Raw genomic sequence first — 24,512 nt, forward strand, 5'->3', positions numbered from 1 at the left:
AAATACTATATATTGAGCAACTCGAATTTTACCAATAATCATGCCCTAAAAATCTCAAATTTTGATTTAACAAGGAATAGTTTCAGATCAAGAGTGTTATTATAGTTGATTAAAATTAGTGTCATCCTGAATCAAGCTTTGGATTCAAAAGTTCAACTTAGGCATATCCTTGATCTGGTTCGTGGTTCAATCCAGTTGAAAAAAATCCGAAAACATGTGTATGGTTGTAACCATGTCTAGGTTGTTCGATGTTAAATTTACAAGATTGGTGTTTTTGTTAATTGTACGGTTCTTTCTTGGACTAAACAATTAAATTCATCAATGCGTAGCTAGCTGCCAAAAAAATTAATCAACACCCTCAACATTTATCTGACCAATTTTGTAATCATAGGAATCCATGAACGACCGTCTTAAAAAAAAACAAGAACTGTAAATTTTTTACGAGTGGAAGATAGTTTCTTTTCACACACACAACTAAACAAACGAAAGATTTAAAGATTTGCAACATTATTGAAGACGTTTACTCAAAAGGATATGTTCCAACTTGAACACCAAGCTTGAAACAGCAATAAGCATCTACCGACGCCTGCATAATCTGATCGTTGCTAAGGTTCCTAACGCTCCAGTTGCTCATGCTTTCCCTACGATATCGCCCCACTCCTGGGTAACCCAAACCTTCCTCAACAATCACCTCAAACTTACGACCATTCAGGCTCTGCCTTCCTCTTGAATCTACAACCAACTTCCTCAAATCCAAAAGCTCCGCAGTCTTCAACTTATGTTTAGATCGCCTTAGCCTTTTCGCATCTTGACTGTTCCAAACACCGTAGAACCTGAAATCTGTATCCTTAAGGAAACGACGGAGGACCAGCGGGACGCGGTGACAGTGAGACAGCTGGATGATGATGCATCGATTACCAACGCATAGCTGGAGAGTATCCGCCGGAGGGTAAAAAACCGGTGGTCGGGAACCGAGGCGATAACGAACCGGTTTTCGGAAACCGGAGCGGTAACAAGCTGGTGTCCACTGAACGCCGAGTCCAACGATGGGAGGGTGAGAGGAGAAGAGGTTTTTGGAGGCTACTTCGTGAATCCATTGGCCGATGACGGAGCGATCCTTCGTTACGGTGACAATCAACTCGTCTCCGAAGAAATCGACACAGAACTTTTCCTGAGTAGCGTAATGTCTGATGGTTCTTCTGATCATCGGAGCCATTGATTTTGCTTTTGCTTTCTTTGAAGGGGAGAGAGAGATTATATAAATGAAAATGCTTCCTTCTTCTACTCTCTGTGGTCGTCGCGGAGGGTTTACTTAATAAACAATAGTACTGGTTCGCTCAGTGTCGTACTAAGATGATGTTATCACCGTTGATCTTTGAGAAAGTAGATGACCCTAAATTTGGACGGTTGAGATGCATGTAGGCATGGCTAGCTAAAGTAGCTAGCGTTTCACACCTTGTGACCGCCTTCAGCTAATCCCAACGCAACCTTAAATAATTAATGATTAGAATTTTTAAAAAGTGTTTCGAAATTTGAATCAGAGAGGATAAATTCGGATCAAGGTAGTTAATGTTGTTAATATCATCCCAGATCGTTTAATACTATTGATTATCATTAATATCATCCCAAATCTAGCTTGTGATTCAAAATCTCAACTTAACTATATATCGTCGATCTGGTTCGCGTGTGGTTTAATCCAGTTAAAAAAAATTCAGAAAACATTTACTACAATATGGATGTTGGTTCAAAATAAAAACAAATGAACAAAACGATTCAAAATCTCAAATGTGCCACAGCATTGCACCATGACGTATTTGATATGCTCTTTTTCGTACGTTCGGTTCTTTGTCCCATATCAAATTAAACAAAATTGAATAACGTTCTATTTGCCAAGCCAACTTAATCAACACTTATTATAGTTTTTTTTTAAAAATAATGTTAATGCAATAATGCTTCTAATACAATGTACTAATATCCCAGTCAAATAGTCATATAACATTTTCAAGAGGCACGCTTTGTAATTGTAATCAAACAAAGTCCACCCAAAACACAGTTGATTAATACTAAAAAGAGAGAAGAACAAGCTTATTCAAATCACAAGATTATGCAACATTACATTCCTTTGATACTTTTGAGTTCCCAAAGACGTTCCTCAACAGCAAGCTTAAAGCAAACACACGACTCAATCGACGCCTGAAGTACCTGATCATGGCTGAGGATGTAAACGCCCCAATCACTCATACAAATCGCCGGATCTAACCTCACTCCTGCGCGACCCAAACGCTCCTTCACGATCTGTTCAAACGAGCAAAACCGCATACTAACCCCTCTCGAATCGTTCACGTACAGCCTTATGTCAAGAAGCTTCCCGATCTCCAGCCCATGCCTACAGCTCGCGAGCTTCTTCTGGTCTTGGTTGTTCCAAACGCCGACGAACGTCGTTTTAGGATCGGCGAGGAAAGTGCGGAGGACTTTGGGGAGACGGTAGTTGTAATCTAGTTGTATGATGAGACAGCGACTACCGACGCATAACTGGAGAGTTTCCGGTGGAGGATCTGGATCGGAAATGTTCGGTGTCCACTGAACGCCGACTCCGACGACGAGAGGATGCACCGAGTGGTTACGGTTGTAGGAGCGGACGCTACGAATCCAGCGGCGGATCACGGTCGCAGTCGGCGTAATGGTGACGATCAAGTCGTCTCCGAAGAACTCGATGAAGTGTTTCTGGTGAGTACGGAAACTTCCGATGGTTTTGATCGTCGGAGCCATTGATCTTTCTTTCTTCGTCGTCTACCTTTCTCTGCTTTTCGAGTGAGTGAGAGAGAGAGAGAGCGGTTCCATTTTCATGTTATAGGGTACCTTTTTTTGTTTATTGTTATAATCACCGTTGATCTTCGAGGCAAGTGTATATTAAAAATCGGACGGTCGAGGATTGAGAAGCATGTATTGTCACATTGTCAGGCCTATATATATCATTAGTTGTACGCAAAATATTCATTTATGGCTCTGAGTTTTGATTTTGATTTTATCCAAAAAAGATTTGATGTAGATGTCGAAAATAAATACCAATCCTTTTACGTATTTTTTTTTTAATTTTTTTTTTTTTTATGTACATATAGCATGAGTATGTGTATTCTCGATTAAAATTACTAGGTTGATAGATAAATGAAGTTCATATTATTAGTTTGAAGTAAAAAAAAAAAAGAGATATAAATTAAGAAATCGTTTTAGTTCCAAACAAAAAAAAACTAAGCATATTCCTCGTATTTGAGTTTATTCCGCAATTAAACAGGATTAGGTCATAAGATTTTTACTTATCTGAGTTATCTCACGTAATTTTGTTTGGATAATATACGCCAATCGGGTTTACCATCATTTATAGTTTTTCTTTTATTTATAAAATTAGACCGTTTGGGTTATTCAGTTATGTTATTTATCTAAAATCAGTACAAAGACAAATGATTCTAAAAAAAGTATATGAGCCTGTAATATACAATGTTCAAGAAAGCGGTCTAGACGGCCGTCTAGACGCTAGGCGCTCAGCAGATGCCTAGATGACCGCGTAACCCGCTTAAAATTACATACATTTTATTTTAATATTTATTTTTGATTTTTAAATTACATATAATTAAATTATTATGTTTTATATCTATATACGTAATTATAAATATTTATATGTTGTTAATATAACTTAAATAAATGTATTTTTCTTACCATTGTTTATAATTTATAATTTTTTTATTTTTATAACATATATTTTAATATAATTATATATATATAATGTTTTATGTTGTAAACGTCTAAACCGCCTATAAACCGTCTAAGCTCCGACTAAGCGTTTTAGGCACTAGGCATTGAATCACCGCCCAGATTCTGTCTAGCGCTTTCTTAAACACTGGTAATATGTACCAACAAAGTTACAACGATGCATTATCCTCAAGAAAAAAAATCCAATAAATACACACACAAAATAAAAGAACAGGTGAACAAAGAAGATCTAAAAGAAATAAGCCTGTCACGGGAAGGCGTTTACAATCAAATGATAAAGAGGCACGTGTACGGTTAGATTTGTTCGAACAATCTGATTAGTCAGTCTTACAACTATTTTGTGATCCACCGCGTATAAAACATAACTTAATTAAATAACTATGGTCGTGTCGTCGACCATTTTTTTTTTTTTTTTTTTTTCATTTGACCCAAAAAAAATTATATTTAATATTTATATATTTCCATCGCAAAAGAAACTGCCGTCGCCGGATCTGGTAGTGAGCGTAGATGAAGAACTACTTTCCGATCTTATAACCTTGTTTGTATATATATATAAGATTCGCCCTCAGTTTTTGATCTCAAGGGTCGGCTTTACTTTTTTTGTTTTTTTGTTTTCTTTCTTTTGGTGGTTTTTGCGTTTTTCCCATTTTCGACGGTCTCTGGATTGGGATTTCAATACCATGAGGAAGAAGCTCGATACTCGCTTCCCAGCTGTAAGTTTTTCTTCTCTAATCAATCTCGTATATTGCTTGATCTATTGATTACGAATTTTAACATTTACTATCTCATTTCTGGCGAATTGGTCTTTAGCAAATGACCTAGCAGTCAGTTTCACCTTTTTTTTTTTTTTTTTTTTTGAATTGGGTGTGTTTGTTATACCGATTTAGTGATATGTGTTGTATGAAATTTTTTTCCTGTATGAATAATATCAAACCTCAGATGAATTTATAACTTAGATATTGTTGATGATGGTTTATCGTATCTGAGCAGAGGCTGAAATATCAAATATGCTTTTTATAGTCTCATTCACAGATTTTGACTCTCCATTTGATTGCTAATGTATTTTTGTTTATCTCATATGATTGATGATTATACAGAGCGCGCTTAGTGTTGTTTCTTATCTTTACCATTTACTTTATAGCTCGCTTAGTAGACTATGGTGGTTTTTTTTTTCTTTTATTTGATGCGTGTACACAATTTCAGGCTCGTATTAAAAAGATTATGCAAGCTGATGAGGATGTTGGCAAGATAGCTTTGGCAGTGCCTGTCTTAGTCTGTGAGTCATCTTGCTATTGTTGTTTACTTCAGTTTCAAAGCAATTGTTTGTTGGCAATTTATAACCCTTTTGGCTAAAACTTCATGTTCTGTTATTACAGCGAAATCTTTGGAATTGTTCTTGCAAGACCTTTGTGATCGTACGTATGAGATTACCCTTGAAAGAGGAGCCAAGACCGTCAGCTCATTGCACCTGTAAGCAAAACACATTGCTTAACCTCTATTTTTGCTTGTCTTCCTTGCCTTAAGAACATGATAGGGTTTAGTTGAATGCATTGTTAAATTCTTATATTGTGGTTTAAGAGTTAATTTTGGTTTAAGAGTTAGTATGATGTTGTTAAGCGGAAGAGCTTCCAACTCATAGTCCCTATTTTGGCTGCGTCCAACATTGAAGGGATGTTGTTTGATGTTACAGAACTTTATACCACAGCTTTGGTATCAAGTTCATTTTTGCTCTCTTCATACAGTTTTTGTGTTATTACTACTGCATCCACGTTTATCAAAGTGTTTTGCTGTGTACAGAAAACATTGTGTGGAAAGATATAACGTGTTTGATTTTCTGAGGGAAGTTGTGAGTAAGGTGCCTGACTATGGTCATTCGCAAGGGCAAGGCCATGGTGATGTTACCATGGATGATCGCAGCATCTCCAAGAGAAGGTTGGATCTCTTTGTTTGATTTTTAGGTTCCATATGTTCCAGTTATTTATTGATAGTCTGTGTTAAGCTGATGTGAGATGGTTTATCAATACAGGAAGCCCATCACCGACGAAGTGAATGACAGCGACGAAGAATATAAGAAAAGCAAAACGGTAAGGTCATGTTTTCTTGGGATATCATGCTTCATCATTCATTTCCTTAGATTCACTGAATATATTGGTATGGTGCTAATCACTGCAGCAAGAGACTGGGAATGCTAAGCCCAGTGGCAGGGGTGGTAGAGGAAGAGGGCGGGGAAGAGGCCGTGGTGGACGAGCTGCAAGAGCAGCCGAAAGAGAGGGTCTCAACCGCGAGATGGAACTAGAAACCGTCACAGCGGGACAGCCACCTCCAGATGACAGTATGCATCCATCAGAGTCATCACCACAAGAGAATGAGAAGAAAGACGTTGATGTCTCAGCAGCATCTAACGAAGACACCAAGCAACACCTTCAAAGTCCAAAAGAAGGCATCCACTTTGATCTCAACTCTGAATCTCTTGACCTAAATGAGACCAGACTGGCACCAGCCACAGGCACAACAAGCAGCGTAGCCACAGCCCCAGAGGAATATTCGGGGTGGCCTATGATGGATATTGGCAAATTGGATCCAGCACAGCTTGCCAGTCTGGGTAAGAGGATAGACGAGGATGAAGAAGATTATGACGAAGAAGGCTAAGGCATTGGCAGTACCATAGGATATATAGAGTAGCAGCGTTTAGCGGTTTGTTTAGAAAATGCTTCCTTCTGTCGTCAAAATCTTCTTCCTTGCTTCTATTTATTGTATGAACCAAAGATTGTATGCGCTTTATGAAACTTCCTAATTTATTCTCGTGATATGTTATTTAAGGTTTTATGGTTTACATCATCAGAATTTTAAATATCTTACAGAGTTAAGTTCACAACACAACACTCAGAGTAGAAGTACATAAACAGAGTAGAGGGACTAGTCATGGTGTTGCTCCATGTGGTTGAGATGAAGATCACCTTCATGGTTCTTGTGAACTTCCACCTTGAACTTTTCCTCTTTGTCCCCCCTCTTCAACTTCAAAAGCATGTTGAATTTAGCAGACTCCCCAGTTACCTGCAGTCCCATGTTTTGTAATAATGAATCCATTAATCTGGCAATCACAACGACTAAGGCTCTAGTATCATACCAAGGAGAACCCAGTGTGTTGCTTAGAATCTTTACTACTTGTAAATGCCAATTTGACTTATTTCGTCTCTTTACAAAATATCTAAAGATGAATTCTAGCAAAACTCAAACACTAACAAGTTTCGTATTGAAATCAATGAGCAAAACTTGTGGAATTAAGGGTGAATATGTGTGAAAGAAAGGCATACCTCAGCGTTAGCATGCATAACCTCCAGAAGTTGGTAGGGGAACAAGGAGTTAGACCTCTGCTGGATGGTCTTGACAGCATGCTCAGCAACGTGCTGCATTTCAGGATCATCTCCTGGAACTTCCCTCGATCCCGATCCATGCTCATCTGATCCATAATACCCAAATTTTATGATCAAACTATTTCTCAACCACAATCTCTGCCTTTCCTACATATCTATATCCTTATCAGTAACTAACTAGTCATATTCATACCTTTCTTGCAGCCAAGATCAGAGGGAGTAATGTTACTGGCAGGCTTGAACTCCTGTAACTCCTTGAAGTTCAACCACGGCTTCACCCACACTTTAGCTTCGTAAAGCTTCTTCTCACCTGCCTCGAGGATCTCCAGAGTCAGGTGATGCAGTGTTCCGGCTACAACTTGTTCTTTCGCCTTCACCACTCTCGCAAACTCAAGCAGTGCATTCTACAAGGGTGAAAAAAAAAAAAAAGAGATCATCCCAACAAAATCAATCGATCGCACAACACAAACGCATCCATCAATCAAACAAACAGTTACTGTTAACTGAAATTGAGAGATCAAGAGAAAAAAAAACTCGGGACAAAATTACTCTAATCTCCTTCCGGATCAAAGACTATAACAAACACACACACACCCACAAATATCGAGACGAGAAAAGAGATGTGAAAATCGAAAGATGATGATGAGAGAGATATGGAACCTCTTTCTTGTTATGCTCATCGACAGCGAAACGAGCGAGGCTCTCGACCTCACCACTGTTCTGATTGGAAGGGACATCGCGAACGCCGCCGAGTAAAGCCATGTCGTCGTCACAAAAGCCTAAATCACTGGCGATCAGAGAGGATATGAACAAGAAGGGGAGAGAGACAACGGTGAAGAAGATTAAGAAGAAACGGCTTTTCATTATTCGCACCTTTATTTGGGGCGTCGGTGCTTTGTATTTTTAGATATTTTTCGTTTCTCAGTCGTCGACATGTCAATTCGTGAACGCTTGGAATTTATCCACTACAGTCAATTCGCCGTGTACCGGATAAAAATTTGTTCAAATTGGTTTACTTGGTACACTGTTTTAATTTTAGTTCATTATTTTATTGGATGCCATATGTAGTAACCACTCGGCGATTTGCCTATCCCGAATGGAATCAGCTCTTCGAGCCAAGTGGAGTTGGCGTTCTTAGTAAGAAAAGAGTATCAATTTGAGTTTTTAGATTGGTTTGATGATTCGACCTTAATCGGTGGTTTAAGCCACCCAAAATTTAAGACCAACTCCACTCAAAAACTTGGATCAAGATTTTCTTAATTAAACTAATCCTATTATCAATATTAAACTAATCAAGAGAACCATTAACAACTTAAACTAAATTACTCTTCCACTAAAGAACCTCTCTATGATGGTTGCTTAAGTAATAAAATAATATTTATTAAACCATTTTTTATTAATTATCACATTATAATAAATTATGAAATAATCAAAACAAAAATAGGTTTTTAATTATTTATATTACATGAAACAAAAGAAAACAGCAATATTTTACATAATTTGAAGTACTGAAAGACCAAGCCTTCCAGTTGCATCTCGTCTTTGTGTAAAGTACGGAACTCCATTTTCAATACTACTAACAATGCGCAGGAACAACAGTTTGTACATTCTAAAGCGACGGCGAAACATACTTTGATTGTAAGTCGGGTTCTCACTAAAATAATCATTCTATAACCTTATATGGCCCCCCTCCCGGTCTCTATTAATATGGATTCTTCTGAAAACTGGCAATGGTGGATCTTCTATGTGAGTGCATTGGTATTGAAAAAGATAGAAACTGAAACATAAACTAGTTGTGAGGCAAGCGTACAATGTCTCTTCAATATATAGAAGAAGAAACACCTAAAACTTAAAAATACAAACAACACAAGTTCACGGGAGTACAAACAACACATCATCACGGGTTCATGGGAGTACAAACAACACAACATCACGGGTTCACGAGAGTACAAACAACACATCCAAAATACTAGTACATTTCGAGCCACCTTCATGGATACTCAAAAGCCAAATACTGCTACGAGAGGTCCACCTTCACATGTCAACTTGACCCCAACAACTTGAAACTTCACTAGCGTACAATGAGCTTCACATGTAAACTTGACCCCAACAACCTGAAACATAATAAATGATCCAATTAGAAACTGACCAAAACAAAACAAATCCAATCATGTATGCATAACCAACACTAATCGCATCCAAACATGTATGCATAACAAACAAATACAAAACATGTATTAAAGAGTAACTTTTAGAAACTATGTGTGGGACAACATTTGGTCAGTTAGCTTGTCTCTTAGTTGTACTTGAGCTGGTGTAAGGTTAGGGTTGTTTAGGAGACTCTCAAGCAATCTCATTATGGCATATGCATATCTTTAGCCTGTTGTTCCTTTTCCTTCATGGCAATAATCCTATCTAGTTTAGCCACCCCAACATCCTCACCATCATTACTCACTGCCGCCTTCTTACCTTTCTTCTTGGACGCCTTAACACCTGGAGGCCTCTCCTCAATGCCATCGTTTGTTGAGTTGGATGAGTAAACTCCTTCTGAATCAAACTTAGTCTTCTTAGAGGTTCCACCCTCCGAGTTCCATTTCTGATCATTCTTGAGTTCCCTCCAACAATGTGCTAGCATAAACGGTTTGTTCATGTCATTCATGTACATCTCATATGCCACCTTCAACACATCATCTTCTGATTCTCCACTCTTCCTTCTTGCAATCGCTTGTGTGTAACAGCCCACAAACTTATTGACTTGGTGGTTTATCTTATTCCACCGAGTCTTACACTGAACAAGCCCTGTACTATTGGTCCTGGATGCTCCATCACTTGCTTGGAAATAATCTGACACCCTCTTCCAGAAGAAACCCAACCGCTGTTCATTACTCACAACCGGATCTTTGCTTGTGTTCAACCAAGTGATATGTTACGGTTTTGACTCACTTTGACCCCGTTTATTTGATAGTTTTGTAGTTGTTTGAGTCCTTTTCAGGTTATAATACGAGGCTAGGAAGCTAAAAGCAAGGATTGGAACAGCAGGAGCAATCAGAGCAGAAAAGAGTTGAATTGGAGCAGAAAAGCTGATTTTAGACCCATGAGCACATGCTCCCGATTTCCAAGCACATGCTCCCAACTCTACGGTTTCATGACGACACGTGGCAAGCATCTAGGCGCCGATTCCCTGCCTAATTCCCCTTATTTTAGGCGATCCTTTGTGAGAGAAAGAGGGCTGAGATCGCTTTTTAATAGGAAGATTTGAATTTGGATTCTTTCCTTATTTTTCTCTACTTGTATGCTATTTAACCTAGAGTTTTTAGGGGAGAGAATATACTCTTTCATTTTGGTTTTTGAGCGACGTTTTTGTGAGAGGGAGAAGAGCGGCTACCTTGTGAAGCATATTCTGAACCCTTTTTATTTTGATGTCATTGAATTTCTCATCTTTTGCTATGATTCGTTTCTCTATGTCTGAGTAGTTTTCTTTGCTAGATTAGGGGTTTCAAAAGGGGTTTCATGGGTTAGCAACAGAACACAAATAGGGCTTTATATAATCGATTGTCTTCACTATTGTTAGTCTTAATGCTTAGGTTGATTTGATCACCCAATCTATGATTCTAGGTTTATCTATTCATCAAAAGTGTAATAGGTTGCTAGAAAAGACATTAGTGGGCAAATTATCCTAGACCTGCGAAAGTTGATGTGTAGGTGATTTGTGAACTTATCATTCCTGTTCTTTAATGCTTGTCTGCGATTCTGGGCTCAAACGACAGTTTAGGGTTTATGGACCGCCGAGCATGTGCTCCGGATGTCTGAGCATGTGCTCCGCGTTTCCGCACAGAATCGATCAGATAGAGTTATTGATACTACAACAGTGGATCAGTTTATATTTATGTTTGAGTTCTAGACTGGTACTTAATATATGCCCTGAAGAGTTGTTTAGTTGTTATCTCTGAAATTCCCGAGAATTACCCCTGATCTAGTGTTTTGCTTATTGTCTTTTTATACCGTTTTAATCGCGTTACTGTTACCAAACAAACCCAACTTTGAATTGTCTTAGCTTGAAATTGAACCAATAGAACCATAGAGTAAAACTTGGTCTTCGTGGGATTCGACCCCTAAGTACTACTTCTTTGCTGTGCACTTGCAGTAGGAAAATAGGGTTTAAAACTCTGTGTATCACCAAGCGCCTATGAGCCGATTATCCTCCTCTTTAGTCCACCTTTTTCTACTCCCTCTACCTCCCTCGTCTTCATTCTCATCTAAATTACACTCGGAAGGGACAGTGGAAGAGCTAAAGTGAACTGGTTGCGAAAGAAATTGGAAAGGCTCAGAGGGGAAAGATGTGGTAAACTGAATAGGCTGAGAAGTTTCTGTGGAATTTGGAATATGAGAGGTTTCAGAAATGTTTGAGTTCTGTTGAGAGTTCAACAAATCTACAAAGTGAGGAGTATGAAAACTGTAAGGGTTGCTACGATCCATGGATTAGGGTTACAAAAGAGAGATATGTTTAAAAGTTTGATTAAAGAGAGATAATGAGTTGTTACAAATTGGAAAGGTTGGTTTAACTGTTGTAGTTAAGGACATGGGTTATATAGAGGTTAAAGAGAGTTAAAGATATGCTTGATTGTTTTGATCGGTTAATGAGAGAAAGTTTTTAAAGTTTAAAAGTTTTCAAATTTGTAATGAGTGTCCTAAAAAGAGATATACACTTTTCAGTATATTCCCTAGACTAGACAACTCAAAATGCTGCGGCCATTTCAGCTTTTAGAACATCAAATCTTATCAGATGGTAAAAGTCAAAAGTTTTAAAATTGCTATCATGGACTGAACAATTATTAATGTCAAGATTTATTTGTAAAACAATCATTGAGTAAATTTATGTTTCTCTTTTATAAAAATCAAACAGCCAAATACTACATATTGTTATGGGAATTAAAACAAAAAAAAAACAGACCTTACCAGGATTGTAGATGTGCTACACCTCTGCCCATACAAACCTCTCTAGACCCAATACGTTTGGTACACTTCTCTCTGTGGATAAAAGTTGGTACGACTCCATTTATACACTCGCACAAAACCACATAAAACCAGTTAGTAAATAGTCAGACAACAAACATGAGACCTTAACAAAACAGAACATAAAACAACTTAATTCTAATCAAACCTTAAAACTAATAAACCATACAACAAGTGACTAATTTTGAGACCACAAACAACAACATAACAAACATCAACATACGGTTCATGAGACCTTAACAAAACAAAACATAAAACAACTTAATTCAAACCAAACCTTAACACTAACAAACCATACAACAAGTGACTAATTTTGAGACAACAAACAACAACATACAGTTCATGAGACCTTAACAAAACAGACCATAAAACCACTTAATTCTAATCTAACCTTAACACTAACAAACCATACAACAAGTGACTTATAATGAGACATGAGACAACAACATATAGTTCCTCACTAAATTGGTTAAACCAGCAGAGAAGGAACCGCATAAATAAACCCAAAGTTAAAGTCCAACCTTCAGCAAATATCTCAGATTTAGCCTAGCCAGTGAAATCAACACAATCGGAATTATAAAACCAATCACAATCGATCAGAATTGTAAGCCCAGACACATACTAACACTAGATTAAAATTCTCCAAACAAACTTTAATCTTACAAACCCTAATTGGTAAAATCAAACGAACCTTCTGTGTGTTTGATACATCCGGTTGACCTCGCCGTCCCCTTAATCCCATCACGGGAACCTTCTGCCATCGTTATCGCCGTGGGAGATAAAAGACCTTCAGCAACGAATCGTCACATCGAGGGGAATCTCGATTGGAATCCGAATCCTCGACAGATCTCTCTCATATGTGTTAATCTTTCGTGTTTAAGCCGGAAAATCCAATGATTCAAGGTGAATCGGGTGATTTTTACGGCAAAACGGCGAATCGTCATAACTTTCTCTTTGTTTATCGATGAGAGAGAAGAACACGAGGAAAAAAAGAGAAATGAGAAAAAAAAATTCTTTTTTATATTTTACTTCATAGTCAATAATAATCAAACTATGTATCGGTTTTCAACCGATTCTCAGAATACCTCCTGAGAAGACGATTCACTCTTTTTATCATTTTTTTTGGGTTTTAGAATTATTTTTGGGCATGAGAATTCATATGAGAACTCCCAGTAGACTTGCTCTAACAGAAAAACCCATGTACCGCCTAGCTTTTACACTCGAAAATGATGTGGAGATAGCGGCACGTTATACGAAACGTGTCGGCACAGAAATTGTCAAACACCTTTCCTTGTATTCGAAGTATATCAATACACTTTTGTCTGTGCAATTCTCATCTACTGGAGCCCATTTAAAGGCCCACCCACAGGTAACAAAATCGTAACAACATTAACGTGCATAGAGTTTATTCTTTTCGCAAATTTTTTTTTATATATTTTGTAGGCATGGGACTTCGGTTATTTCGGTGAATTCGATTTAGTTATTTCGGTTTTTCAGTTTTTTTGAGTTTTGAAAATTTTACCAAATTGAACTGAAATATATTTCGGTTCGGTTATTTCGGTTTCTCGGTTAATTCGGTTTTAAAATTTCAAAACCGAAATTAACCGAAATTTGATTAAAAATATGAAAAATCGGATTTTTCGGTTATTTAGAGATAATTTCGGATTTTTCGGTTTTATTTCAAATATTTCGTTTTTTCGGTTTCGGTTATTTCGGTTATTTTATGGTAAATTCGGTTATTTTAGGGTAAATTTCGGTTTTATTAGTTTTTTCCTAAAAAATTACAAAAAATAAATTTAAAAAAAAAAAAATCGGTTAACCGAAAACCGAACCAAAATAACCGAAATGTTTCGGTTTTTTTGAACAAAAAAAATTATACCGATCGGTTCAGCCGCCATAACCGAAACCGAACCGAACACCAAAAATATCGGTTCGGTTATTTCGGTTCAGTTTAAAATCCCAGGGCTATATATTTACGTATGTTTCATCAGCTTGCTTTATCGAAAGATAAGTCACGAGAGTTGCAAGAAATTGCTCCCCTTTGGAAATGTGAGTTAATGCCAAAACTGATGAAACATACGTAAAACGTGCTGATAACTGACAAAAAAACAAATAATGGTATCTTAGATTATATGTCGTCAGTGTTGTGCCGACACCATAGGATGGGTTTTAAATATGTGATTGAGTTATAAGTTTTGTTTTAATATGATATTCAGTTTGTAGAAAATTTTTGATAGAAAATAGATTATACTAAAAAATTAAAGATAAAATTGTGTTCAAAATGTTCATTTACTTATTTTAGGGTTCTTGTTCTTCTTTCCTATTCTTTGTTTTTAATATCTCATCTACCAAATTCCATTCCAACTCTCATACAACAAAATCTCAAATATTTTTTTTTTTTAAAGCAAGAAAAAAAAAGTTTTATTTAGATTGATATTTCCTTGTATATAAAGCTAACTTTATATAAAAGAGATTTTTTTAAGTTTGATATTCCCTTGGATACATGGCTAACTTTATATAGAAGAGTCTTTATTTAGTTTGATATTCGCTTACTGTTTGGATACAAGCTGCATAATGATCCTCTCTCCTCCTTAAAAAGCAGCATCGAGGGTGTCCTTAACAAAGGGCTGTTGGTTGTAGCAATCGAGGTTTAGTCCAGGATCAATCCTCAACATGTCACAGTACCTCTCATAATACTGGATACGATCCTTGACGATCGGGTTTCTGCCAATTACACACTCATGTCCGCCGTTAATAATATTTGTAATCACTCCGTAACCCGGAGATCTATTCGCGTCATAGTCGGCTCTAGAAGGGTTCCACTGACCGGTGATCACGGCGTGGCACGACGGTTTGGGAGGCTGAGCAGTCATCCAGAACCAAATCGCGGTTTTGAAAGCGATCACTGTGTCATTAACCACGATGTTTGGGTTGTTGAGTAAGTCAACTCCTATGTCTTTCCCGCATGGACCGTAATTGGAGTTCCCCAACAGCTGCATCGGTCCTCTTCCGTAGTAGCTTTCGCCAGGTGCGCATGGCCACGTGACATTCTGTTTCGCGTCACAGTAGTCTGAATTAGGATTCACTTGTTCCTTGTAGCAGTATCCCCATGAATATGGTCCGTCCGGTGCTCTACCTACGTACGCGTATAACCGTCCATTTTATCAATATATTATGTTTGGCAACAATTTTTTTATTTATATATATTGTCACAACTCTAAAATTAATATAGTCATACGTACGTTTGAGTTTATATGGTTTCTTTTAAGACATTTAATAAAAAAAATAAAAAAATTTCATGCAAACTCAAACGTATAAACTGCGTTTCAAACAATCGAAAGTCGATATTGGTGATTAATTATTACCTGTGGTTTCTTAGGAAGTCTGCCCGAAGAAGGCTGCGATCTCCTTCTTCCTTGCGTCTGTGTCTCCGGTGGTGCCAAATTCAGGGAAGGACTTTGCAGCAGTGATAAAGGCGTCGTAAGTGTAGAAACCTCTAGCAGGGCATAGAAAATGGTTCCTATGCAAAAGCATATTTTCGAACAGAGATTTTGTAATGATGTCCGAAAGATCGCCGCTGCTGGGTCCAGGAGGAGGCCAGCAATTGCTTTGGCAGCCAGGCCGCTTACAGTAATCTTCGGTGGTACCGCAATATCCGTACTGGCTGCAGCACATATCGTTGGGGCAGAGCGCTCCGTCGGCGTCCTTACCACATTGTTTGGCTAAGGAAAATGACAAGAGAAGTGAGAAGATGAGGTAGAAAAATTTATAGATTTTCATATATTTTACTCAAAATTATATGGATTTCATTTTTTAGGCAAAGTTTTGAAGCAGGTAATAATTTAAGTACGTGTTTTGTAGGCATACAATATATAATTTATCTATGTTTATAAGATATATATAACTACATACTTACCTTCGGGTACAGGAGGAGGAGTAGGGTGAGGCCAGCAATTGCTTTGGCAGCCAGGCTTCTTACAATAATTGTCGGTGGTACCACAATATCCGTACTGGCTGCAGCACATATCGTCGGGGCAGAGCGCTCCGTCGGCCTCCTTACCACATAGCTTGGCCGAGGATAATGATAAGAGAAGTGAGAAGATGAGGAAGATCATAAGATAAGTCTTCATTTTGCTCTTAGTTTTATGGTTTTCATTTTTGTAGGCATAGAAGGGGTGTATATATAGTAGTTTACAAGATGCAACGCATGAGTGTTAAATCGCATAATTTTATAATTTTTCCATTGCTAGATGATATGTGTGGAGTATATTAATTTGCTATGGGGACCAAACAACGTTAGTAGGTTTGTTGCTTTGTTTTAAGATAATTATAGTCACATATTTTTAAACAAAAATTTCATTGCTAGATAATATGTATGGGGAGTATTTGCTTTGGGGACCAAACAGTTTTAGTATGTTTGTTGACTTGTTGTTTTGTTGTAAGATAATTATTCCCCCACCCACCATCACTACAAGAAAACATGGAATCGCCGACTACAAAAACAGTTACTATACAGTCTCAAACTATTTGGTAACAACTGATTGGCGACTGACATGCGTAGTCGGTAAACAGTGCATCGCTAAAATAATCAGTCGCTAAACAGTCAAAACGAAGCTACTAATTGGCGACTGATAATTGTGGTCGTTCTTCTCTCGCCAAACAGTCGCTAAATTTAGCGACTGAATTGCAACGCTTTAGCAGTCGATCTGGTTACTCATTTGCGACTGTTTTGGTTACTGTTTTGTGTATGTTTTGGTGACTGTTTTACGACTGTTTAATTATCATGTTTTTAAAAAAATTCTGGTAAAAATGAATTATTTGATTTTATAATACCAAAACTGATTATGGAAACTATAACTAAAACATAACAAACATGAAATTAAACAAAGACATAAGTTTCAACATACATCCAACATAATAAGTTCTAGAAAAAATCCAAACAATCATTACAAAAGTTTTTATGAGTTTTAGAGCAAAGAAGTACAGGAAGTGGAATCGGATTGGCATAGAAACAACATGAGTTTCAGAGCAAAGAGGTACAACTGCCGTCATCTCTAACCTTCTTCCCTTGGACTAACACCCCATACATATTCCACCACCGAGTAAAGTAGTAACAGCCTCTTTCACCGTCCTCTAAAACCAAAAGTATTAAGTATCATGACTAATGTTATGAAATAACATTGATCATTGCATACATCAGAACCGAAACATCTAAAGAGACGGACAGGAAAAGACAAATTAATCACACACCTTCAGTAAGCCTATAGTTGCTGTCTCTGGAACTTCAATAACAAGCTCCAGAATCCTAAAGGACTTGATGCTGAACTTTACTGCAAACAATGATATAACATGAGACCCACCACTACAAGAAATATGAGTTTTGTTAGCACTAAAAAAACAAAAGAGTTATTGAATAGCTCAAGTCATGTTGAATAGTCCATAACAGAAAAACACAAGAGTTATTGAAAAATAAATATTCAACCCTTTATAATACCAAAACATTAAAAGCCAAGTGAATATACCTTGTAAGCACCAACATAAAACTCATTTTCGAGCATGTCCTGTAAGTGTTCATCGAGAACATATACAAACTTCTTGAACCGAGATAACCACTTTCACTTCTTACAACAATTTACCTTCGTTCCTGCAAACATCAGAGGTTAAAACATGAATCAAATGTTCTTTACTTCTTCTATCTCTAGAACATTTGTTCATTTATGTGTAAAGACGAATAATTAACCAGTCCTTGACAATTTTTCTTCTTCCTCATGATCCAGCTCAGTAAAGAACGCCTGCAAGATATCAACGGTATTGGATATATGGACTAACCTGTTGTCGACTACACCTGCAAACCAAGAAGTAAAATTCTTTTGTTATAGTTCTCCAATTTCAAGCAGATTTTATTAATTCTGAAATAGAAATTAGGGAACGACACAACAATGATGATTCTCTTGCTTCCCTTCTTTGCAGACCAACACTCAAGTCTTAATTCAAAACTTGAGATTCTGGCCAAACCAAAAAAATCTAGCAGCGTAGAGAGAAGCACAAGAAACAATAGGTGAATAAAGAAAATGAGAGTCATCTAGCCAACTAAAAATAAAACCTTTGAAAAACTTCATTAGCTTTAAAAAACACATCTAGCAAGAAACACTTTGAGCTCAGCCGAGAACCAAACCTAAACTTAGAGACATCTTGAGATAGTTGAACATGAAATATGTAAAGTGAAGCTAGAAGAAAGTTTGAAACTTTAACCTGAACTCTTTGCATTTTAGAAAGAATCACAAGCCCATCTCTGTTAGTAACCCAAAACTGGAATCATGTGAGATAAAAGGAGACATCAACGGCAATAGAAACAGCAGCGTTATAGCTTGAAGGCATAGTAGAGAGAAGGCGACGAGGGGAATGATGAGGAATAGGGTTTTGGATCTAGGTATGGAGGAAGTAGTACGATTGAGAGCAATTGAGAGATACAAGGAGGGACTATGGCGTTTCTTAATTGAGTTGGGGATGTGAGGGATTAAGGTTTAGAGGAATAAACGAAAGAAGAAGAGAAACGATTAAGAAGAGATTTGAGGGATTAGGGTTTTCTTGGGGAAGAAGAGAAACTATTTGGGTTTGAGCCGTTTTGTTACGACCCAAATTTGGTTTAAAGCCCAAATTAAATAAAACAGTCGCTAAAGAGTAGCTGTTTAGTCGCAATGTTTGGCGACTGTTTTATTTTAGTAGCCATTGAGTAGCAAAACAATAGCAATTCAGTCGCTAAATTTAGCGACTGTGTTTTAGGTCTCAACTTGGAGTCGGCAATACCATGTTTTCTTGTAGTGGATTGTCGTCGTGTAGATGTTGATCATCTGCTCGGATAGAATATATCTGTTATATATTCGTTGGTAATTCTATGATTAGTACGTGCATGTTTTGTAGGAATACAATACTTTGATCTGATAGGTGTGAAGGATATGCATTTGAGAAGGAAGGGGGAAACGATCGAGATAAGCAAGGCAATTGGCAAACATCAAGTCGTGGAATTTGTTTTGCTTTTCATCAACAAAAGTTAGTACTTAATCACGATATATTATTTCTATAAGATATATCTCAAATGATTAACAAGGGAATTGAAAAACATCATGTTGTTAGTGTAAAATATCTCACATTGGCAAGATGTAAAAAGATTTAAGTAATATATAAAGAGTTAGGATCTCTCTACTTATTGCCAATAGGTTTTGAGTTGGAAGCCCACAGTAAAGCCCAAATTTAATATAGTATCAGAGCAGGTTGATTGATGGGCCACTCCGTGGATATTAATCTTACATATACCCACGCTTCTGATGGTCACGCTCTTTAATATATAAAGGGTTAAGGTTTTTCAGTTATTGCTAACTGATTTTAAATTGGAAATCCACAACAAAATCCAAATTTAATACATGTTGTGGAAATTTGGGAGGTCTCGAGTGGAAATACATTAATCGAAAGCTTTCGACTAAAAAAATTGACTGTGCATGGATGAGCTTGATTTAAATGTGTATATAGGAGCTTGATTTATCTAGAGATACTCGAGAGTTGCAACAAAATTGGTCCCTTTGGAAATATAAGGAACTGCCAAAATTATTTAAACATACATAAAACGTGCTGACAGGGACAACTGGCTAAATAATAATATCTAGTTTGCTGCAAATATTTATTTTACAACTTATGATATTATGGTTTATGCCAATAAAAGTATAATTATCTTTGCACATTTGTCTATGCAACATCTAAAGCCCACTTAAGAGGCCCACGGGAAATTTCATACAATTATTACTTTATTACACTCTTTATGTTCTACTAGATAAGGCCGCATTATTAAAAACTATTGACAATAATAGACATGTTTTTAGATTTTATTTTGTAACATTTTAATATTGAATAGAAACTTTTCATATTTCATTTTAATATTTTCTCAGTTCTATTATATAAGAGTTTGAAGGTTTTTTTTACATTATTTTATAATATTTTCTCAAGTTTCTATATACAATTTTTATTAATATAACAATTTATGACTATTTGAACTATGCAATATATTTTTCGAGAAAATATATTTTCTCTCAAAAAGTATCACATTAAGCTAGATAGAGCTCAATCTTTAATCAACAGAAGAAAATCATTATGTTCTTTTTTTCTTTTAATTTGTTTTAATTAATTTAATTCGGTTTAAATTAGGTTATATTTGTTTTATTATTTATTTAGTTGGTTCAGTAAATAGTGAACCGAGCAAACCGATGTTTGTGGGTAATTAGGTGAAAACTATGTTTCAAAAGAGATATAGATCTTGAACTATGGAGTCTCAGAGATATAGATTGAGAAATATTTTCTCGGAGATATATAGTACGTGGTAATAGATTGAGCTCTATCTGGCTTGATATGATATTCTCTTGGAGAAATATATCGTTTTTCCGTATATTTTCTTATTGTTTGAAGTTTTATAAACGACATAATATTTATTGTTTATTAATCTTTGTGTTTTTATCCAAAAACTCTTATAGGACATAGAATACCATTTAAATATCTATAACATCGTACTAACCAGATTTTAAGTTTAATTATACATTTCATCTTAATGCATAGAATTAAATATTTTATATCAAACACAATTAATAAATCATATCAAGTCTATATCTTAGTAAGAATTAAAAATACAAATAAAAATTAACAAAATATAATTCGCAATAAAACTGAATCAACATATTTAAGATATATTTGTTATGTTGTTATCTCATAAGTACTCATTTTAACTCATTTCATAATCAAATTTAAATAAGTGAAAGGTATAAAATAAAAATATATAAAAAGATATAGAGACATTACCATCAAATTAGTGAAGATTCATTACTATAAATTATAGAGCTATATGATGTTTTTGTACATTTTTCAAACATAATTGTAAAACTAGTACATATACTATTTACAATTGGAAGAAACAACGTTGACTACTATTCAACTATTTCTACACCCTTTATTGCCATTCAAGACCCTAATTAATTACATCTCATGTCATTACTCATCTTTTCTCTTTTTTTTTTTTTTTTTTCAAATAACTGTTAATATAATTTTCTTTTTAAAAAACTTCTTAGATACAAAAAAATATTTTTGTTCTTCACAATTTGATATGAATTTTGTTTAATATTTTTAAATATATTATATTATCCGTATACTATTTTAAGTGTACATATGTTTTTACACCTTATTAAGTGTACACATGTCTATACATATTATTAAATGTGCATATTAAACAAATTACATCTATACACTTGATAATGTGTACAGACATTTGTACACTTAATAATATGTACAAACATCTGTACAATTAAATAAGATGTACGAATACAAAATTTGTAAAAAATATTGAACATTATCAAATATAATCATCAAACAAAATGGATGTCTAAATGTAGAAAAAAAAACATAAATATTTTTGTGTCTGAAAAAACTTTAAGAAAAAAATTATGTTACAAAATATTTGAATATAACAAGATAGGAGGGTGTGTAAATGCAAAAGCAAAAGAAATAATAAATTTTTTTTTATTTTTTTTGTGGCTTTCTTTAATGCAAAAAAACGACTACCCGTTTGTAATTAACCATTTTCCCCTCATATTTCTATCTCACAAGTTGTGTATCTCACAAATGGGTCCCATTGATTATTTTTCAAATTTTGAATAGTGTATGTACTACTTTTCCAATTAAGTTTGAAAAACGTATCAAAACAAAAACAAACCCTAAATTATAATCTATTTCGTAATATCTTATGTTTTAACATATGCATTATAAAAATACATGTGTTCAAATTATAAAATCAAACATAAAAAATATGAATAATATCCTTGAATCAATTTAAAAAAAATGATACATATTAATATTTGAAATTTTTTAATCTAAAATAAATTTCATCGTTAGACATTCAATTTAGTAATCATATTTAACTATCTATTTCATCGTAAAACCGTAATTCACTTCTTCATGTATTAGAGTTAAAATTTTAATAAAAAAAATAATATGAGCATCATATGAGATAATATGTATATTGATTAGTAATTTAAATTTAACAATAAACAATCAGTAAAAAAATCAGTTAACATCCACAAAAAAAAATTGGAAATCCAAATAGAATTAGACATGTGTCGACATCTAATCAATATATTTGACACGTGTCAACATCTAATCAATATATTTGACACGTGTCACGATCTTGTTAATGAGTAATTTTGTCATCAAGGTTTATATAATAATATTTTTTATTTTTAAGCACAAAGTTTAATTATCAAATTAATTATATTTTTTTTATCTTTCTTTTGCATTGAAAACATAATATTTATTTAATTAGAAAAAACAAGAAATAAGAGAAAGTACTGCAGAATATTAAAAATCCTAAAACATCAAATTAAATTAAATGTAGCATCCTATTAAAAAAAATGTAGCATACAATCTTGAAAAAAAAAAAATCTTAAACATCAAAGGGAATAACTTCTTGGACAGTGTTTTATTTGTCTTCTATAATTGTTTTGATACAAAGCTGCATATATATTATTTTTTTGATATCAGCATTATTCAATCACGGTAATTAAAGATGCATAATATAATATATACTCCTTATTAAATAGCAGCGTTGAGGAGGCCGTTAACAAAGGACCTTTGGTTGTAACAATCAAGGTTACCTCCAGGATTTACCCCAAATATGTTACAATACCTCTGATAAAACCCTATACGATCCGCTACTCTCCCGTCTTGACCACGTCCGCACTCCAATCCACCGTTAATGATGTTCGTTATCACTCCGTAACCTGGTAGTCTCCCGGCGGCACGGTCAGCGTCTGACGGCTGCCATTGGCCGACGATAACAGCGTGGCACGACGGTTTGGGAGGCTGAGCAGTCATCCAGAACCAAATCGCTGCTTTGAAAGCGATCACTGCGTCGTTGGCTACGAGGTCAGGGTTGTTGAGTAAGTCAACTCCTATGGCTCTTCCGCATTGACCGTAGTTGTAGTTCCACGTCAGCTGCATCGGTCCTCGTCCGTAGTATCGTTTATCTCGTGCGCATGGCCACGCGGCACTTGGTTCACAGTAGTTTGAAGAAGGATCACGTTCTTGCTTGAAACAGTAGCCCCATGAATATGGTCCGTCCGGTGCTGTTGGCCACCCACCTACACATGTAACAATCCGTTTCATCAATAAACATGGTCACAACTTTACATTATTTAATTATGCAATTTGGAAATTGGAATATTCCTAATTATAGTTTCTTGTGTATTTGCGTTTAATTATGTATTGTGCGTAGATATTTTATCTCTATGAAAAAGAAAAAAAGTTGTGTAGATCTTTTCTAGATGAATCTAATTGTTTGTCAGTTACGTACCTGTGGTTTCGTGGGAAGTCTGGCCGAAGAAGGCGGCGACCTCCTTCTTCCTTGCGGCTATGTCTCCGGTGGTACCGAAGCCAGGAAAGGACTTTGCAGCGTTAATAAAGGCGTCGTAAGTGTAGAAACCTTTAGCAAGACAAGCAGCGTCGTTCCTATGCTTAAGCATATCTTCGAACTGAGATCTTGAAATGATGCCCGAAAGATCTCCGGTGGGACCAGGAGGAGTACCGCCGGGAGTGCACTGGCTTTGGCAGCCAGGCTGCTTACAGTATGGTTCGGTGTTACCGCACCATCCGAACTCACTGCAGCATAGACCGTTGGGACAGAGTGCTCCTCCGGCTTGACGACCACATTGTTCGGCTGACGAAAGTGATAAAAGAAGTGAGAAGAGGGGAAGGAGGAAAAGATTAGTCTTCATTTTCCTCGAAGTTTTATGGTTTTCTTTTTTTTTTTGTATGCATGAAGATGAAGGGTATATATATAGTAGCTAGTATCCAATATTTAATTAATATGTGTGTTAAATCACGTCAAGTTTTCTGATAGTTTATAGTTTTGATATGTTTGTGGAGTATTGCTATGGGCAAGAAACAGTATTTGGTAGGTTTGTTTAAAAAAATAATATTTCTTTTCCGTCAATGTTGTTAGGTTAGATGTTGATTTTTTTTTGGGAATTATCCATGATTATCCACAAGTTATACTACGTATGAAAAACTATGCTAAATTTGGTAGAAGAACACCAGTGTTAGAAGACCGTAAGCATAACAAAGTACACTACTCTTTTTTTTTTTTTTATGAGTTTTAATTCTGTATATAAGTGGTGACTGGTGAGTATAATCAACATAAAACACTTTGTAAATTAATACATATCTTACTATAGTCATTATCGGCGTGATGAATGGACATATTGCAAGTTTGGGTGGTCGTCTGAAAATACGTTGCTCGAGTTGCGGACTAATTAAACGGTGATGTAA

The 24,512-nt window shown here is 35.8% G+C and overlaps 6 protein-coding genes and 1 pseudogene across 9 annotated transcripts; 1 reads left to right on the forward strand and 6 right to left on the reverse strand.

The window, feature by feature from the left end:
• Nucleotides 1–292: 292 nt before the first annotated feature.
• LOC104704518 (uncharacterized) lies at nucleotides 293–1,283 on the reverse strand. The gene has a single exon (XM_010420592.2). It carries the CDS (start codon nucleotides 1,214–1,216, stop codon nucleotides 521–523), a length of 696 nt encoding a protein of 231 aa, XP_010418894.1. The 5' UTR covers nucleotides 1,217–1,283; the 3' UTR covers nucleotides 293–520.
• A 602-nt stretch (nucleotides 1,284–1,885) lies between these two features.
• Nucleotides 1,886–2,844, reverse strand: LOC104776614 (uncharacterized). The gene has a single exon (XM_010500711.3). It carries the CDS (start codon nucleotides 2,767–2,769, stop codon nucleotides 2,113–2,115), a length of 657 nt encoding a protein of 218 aa, XP_010499013.1. The 5' UTR covers nucleotides 2,770–2,844; the 3' UTR covers nucleotides 1,886–2,112.
• A 1,311-nt stretch (nucleotides 2,845–4,155) lies between these two features.
• LOC104776633 (uncharacterized) lies at nucleotides 4,156–6,606 on the forward strand. Its single transcript, XM_087496685.1, has 6 exons — nucleotides 4,156–4,481; nucleotides 4,972–5,044; nucleotides 5,145–5,238; nucleotides 5,566–5,700; nucleotides 5,795–5,852; nucleotides 5,941–6,606. The coding sequence occupies exons 1-6, from the start codon at nucleotides 4,449–4,451 to the stop codon at nucleotides 6,415–6,417; spliced, it is 870 nt and encodes a 289-aa protein (XP_087352811.1). The 5' UTR covers nucleotides 4,156–4,448; the 3' UTR covers nucleotides 6,418–6,606.
• LOC104776623 (cysteine proteinase inhibitor 6) lies at nucleotides 6,546–8,092 on the reverse strand. Its single transcript, XM_010500723.2, has 4 exons — nucleotides 7,803–8,092; nucleotides 7,336–7,546; nucleotides 7,083–7,228; nucleotides 6,546–6,822 (listed from the first exon to the last, which is right to left on the reverse strand). Exons 1-4 carry the CDS (start codon nucleotides 8,004–8,006, stop codon nucleotides 6,685–6,687), a joined length of 699 nt encoding a protein of 232 aa, XP_010499025.1. The 5' UTR covers nucleotides 8,007–8,092; the 3' UTR covers nucleotides 6,546–6,684.
• Nucleotides 8,093–8,935: 843 nt separating this feature from the next.
• Nucleotides 8,936–16,324, reverse strand: LOC104776644 (basic endochitinase B-like). 3 transcript variants are annotated; one of them, XR_015587510.1, is made up of 5 exons: nucleotides 16,072–16,324; nucleotides 15,521–15,877; nucleotides 14,709–15,291; nucleotides 12,099–13,107; nucleotides 8,936–9,256 (listed from the first exon to the last, which is right to left on the reverse strand). XR_015587510.1 is itself a non-coding variant. In XM_087496871.1 (3 exons), exons 1-2 carry the CDS (start codon nucleotides 16,283–16,285, stop codon nucleotides 15,531–15,533), a joined length of 561 nt encoding a protein of 186 aa, XP_087352997.1. In that variant the 5' UTR covers nucleotides 16,286–16,324; the 3' UTR covers nucleotides 14,482–15,291; nucleotides 15,521–15,530. The 3 variants fall into 3 exon arrangements, 1 of the variants encoding a protein (XP_087352997.1); XR_015587511.1 differs by having other exon boundaries at nucleotides 12,094–13,107; XM_087496871.1 differs by lacking the exons at nucleotides 8,936–9,256; nucleotides 12,099–13,107 and having other exon boundaries at nucleotides 14,482–15,291.
• On the reverse strand, nucleotides 14,482–15,154 carry LOC147949544 (basic endochitinase B pseudogene; annotated as a pseudogene). Its single transcript, XR_015587501.1, has one exon. The product of XR_015587501.1 is annotated as a basic endochitinase B pseudogene (transcript).
• Nucleotides 16,325–22,641: 6,317 nt separating the features above from the next.
• On the reverse strand, nucleotides 22,642–24,094 carry LOC104776653 (basic endochitinase B). The gene is made up of 2 exons (XM_010500757.3): nucleotides 23,539–24,094; nucleotides 22,642–23,326 (listed from the first exon to the last, which is right to left on the reverse strand). Exons 1-2 carry the CDS (start codon nucleotides 23,957–23,959, stop codon nucleotides 22,779–22,781), a joined length of 969 nt encoding a protein of 322 aa, XP_010499059.1. The 5' UTR covers nucleotides 23,960–24,094; the 3' UTR covers nucleotides 22,642–22,778.
• Between the last annotated feature and the right edge of the window lie 418 nt (nucleotides 24,095–24,512).

This window comes from Camelina sativa, chromosome 1 (assembly GCF_030686135.1).
Source record: "Camelina sativa cultivar CO46 ecotype springtype chromosome 1, ASM3068613v1".
Classification (NCBI taxonomy): Eukaryota; Viridiplantae; Streptophyta; class Magnoliopsida; order Brassicales; family Brassicaceae; genus Camelina; species Camelina sativa.

Excerpts from the sequence above, each read along its gene's own strand:
- LOC104776623 (XM_010500723.2), bottom strand. The coding sequence starts at position 8,006 with ATGAAAAGCCGTTTCTTCTTAATCTTCTTCACCGTTGTCTCTCTCCCC. Across the intron at positions 7,547-7,802 it reads ATGAGCATAACAAGAAAGAG|AATGCACTGCTTGAGTTTGC; the intron begins GTTCCATATCTC and ends TCACCCTTGTAG. Across the intron at positions 7,229-7,335 it reads TGATCTTGGCTGCAAGAAAG|ATGAGCATGGATCGGGATCG; the intron begins GTATGAATATGA and ends ATTATGGATCAG.
- LOC104704518 (XM_010420592.2), bottom strand. The coding sequence starts at position 1,216 with ATGGCTCCGATGATCAGAAGAACCATCAGACATTACGCTACTCAGGAA.
- LOC104776614 (XM_010500711.3), bottom strand. The coding sequence starts at position 2,769 with ATGGCTCCGACGATCAAAACCATCGGAAGTTTCCGTACTCACCAGAAA.
- LOC104776633 (XM_087496685.1), top strand. The coding sequence starts at position 4,449 with ATGAGGAAGAAGCTCGATACTCGCTTCCCAGCT. Across the intron at positions 5,239-5,565 it reads ACCGTCAGCTCATTGCACCT|AAAACATTGTGTGGAAAGAT; the intron begins GTAAGCAAAACA and ends TGCTGTGTACAG. Across the intron at positions 5,853-5,940 it reads AATATAAGAAAAGCAAAACG|CAAGAGACTGGGAATGCTAA; the intron begins GTAAGGTCATGT and ends TAATCACTGCAG.
- LOC104776653 (XM_010500757.3), bottom strand. The coding sequence starts at position 23,959 with ATGAAGACTAATCTTTTCCTCCTTCCCCTCTTCTCACTTCTTTTATCA. Across the intron at positions 23,327-23,538 it reads GACTTCCCACGAAACCACAG|GTGGGTGGCCAACAGCACCG; the intron begins GTACGTAACTGA and ends TTACATGTGTAG.
- LOC104776644 (XM_087496871.1), bottom strand. The coding sequence starts at position 16,285 with ATGAAGACTTATCTTATGATCTTCCTCATCTTCTCACTTCTCTTATCA. Across the intron at positions 15,878-16,071 it reads TCCTCCTCCTGTACCCGAAG|CCAAACAATGTGGTAAGGAC; the intron begins GTAAGTATGTAG and ends CATTTTCCTTAG.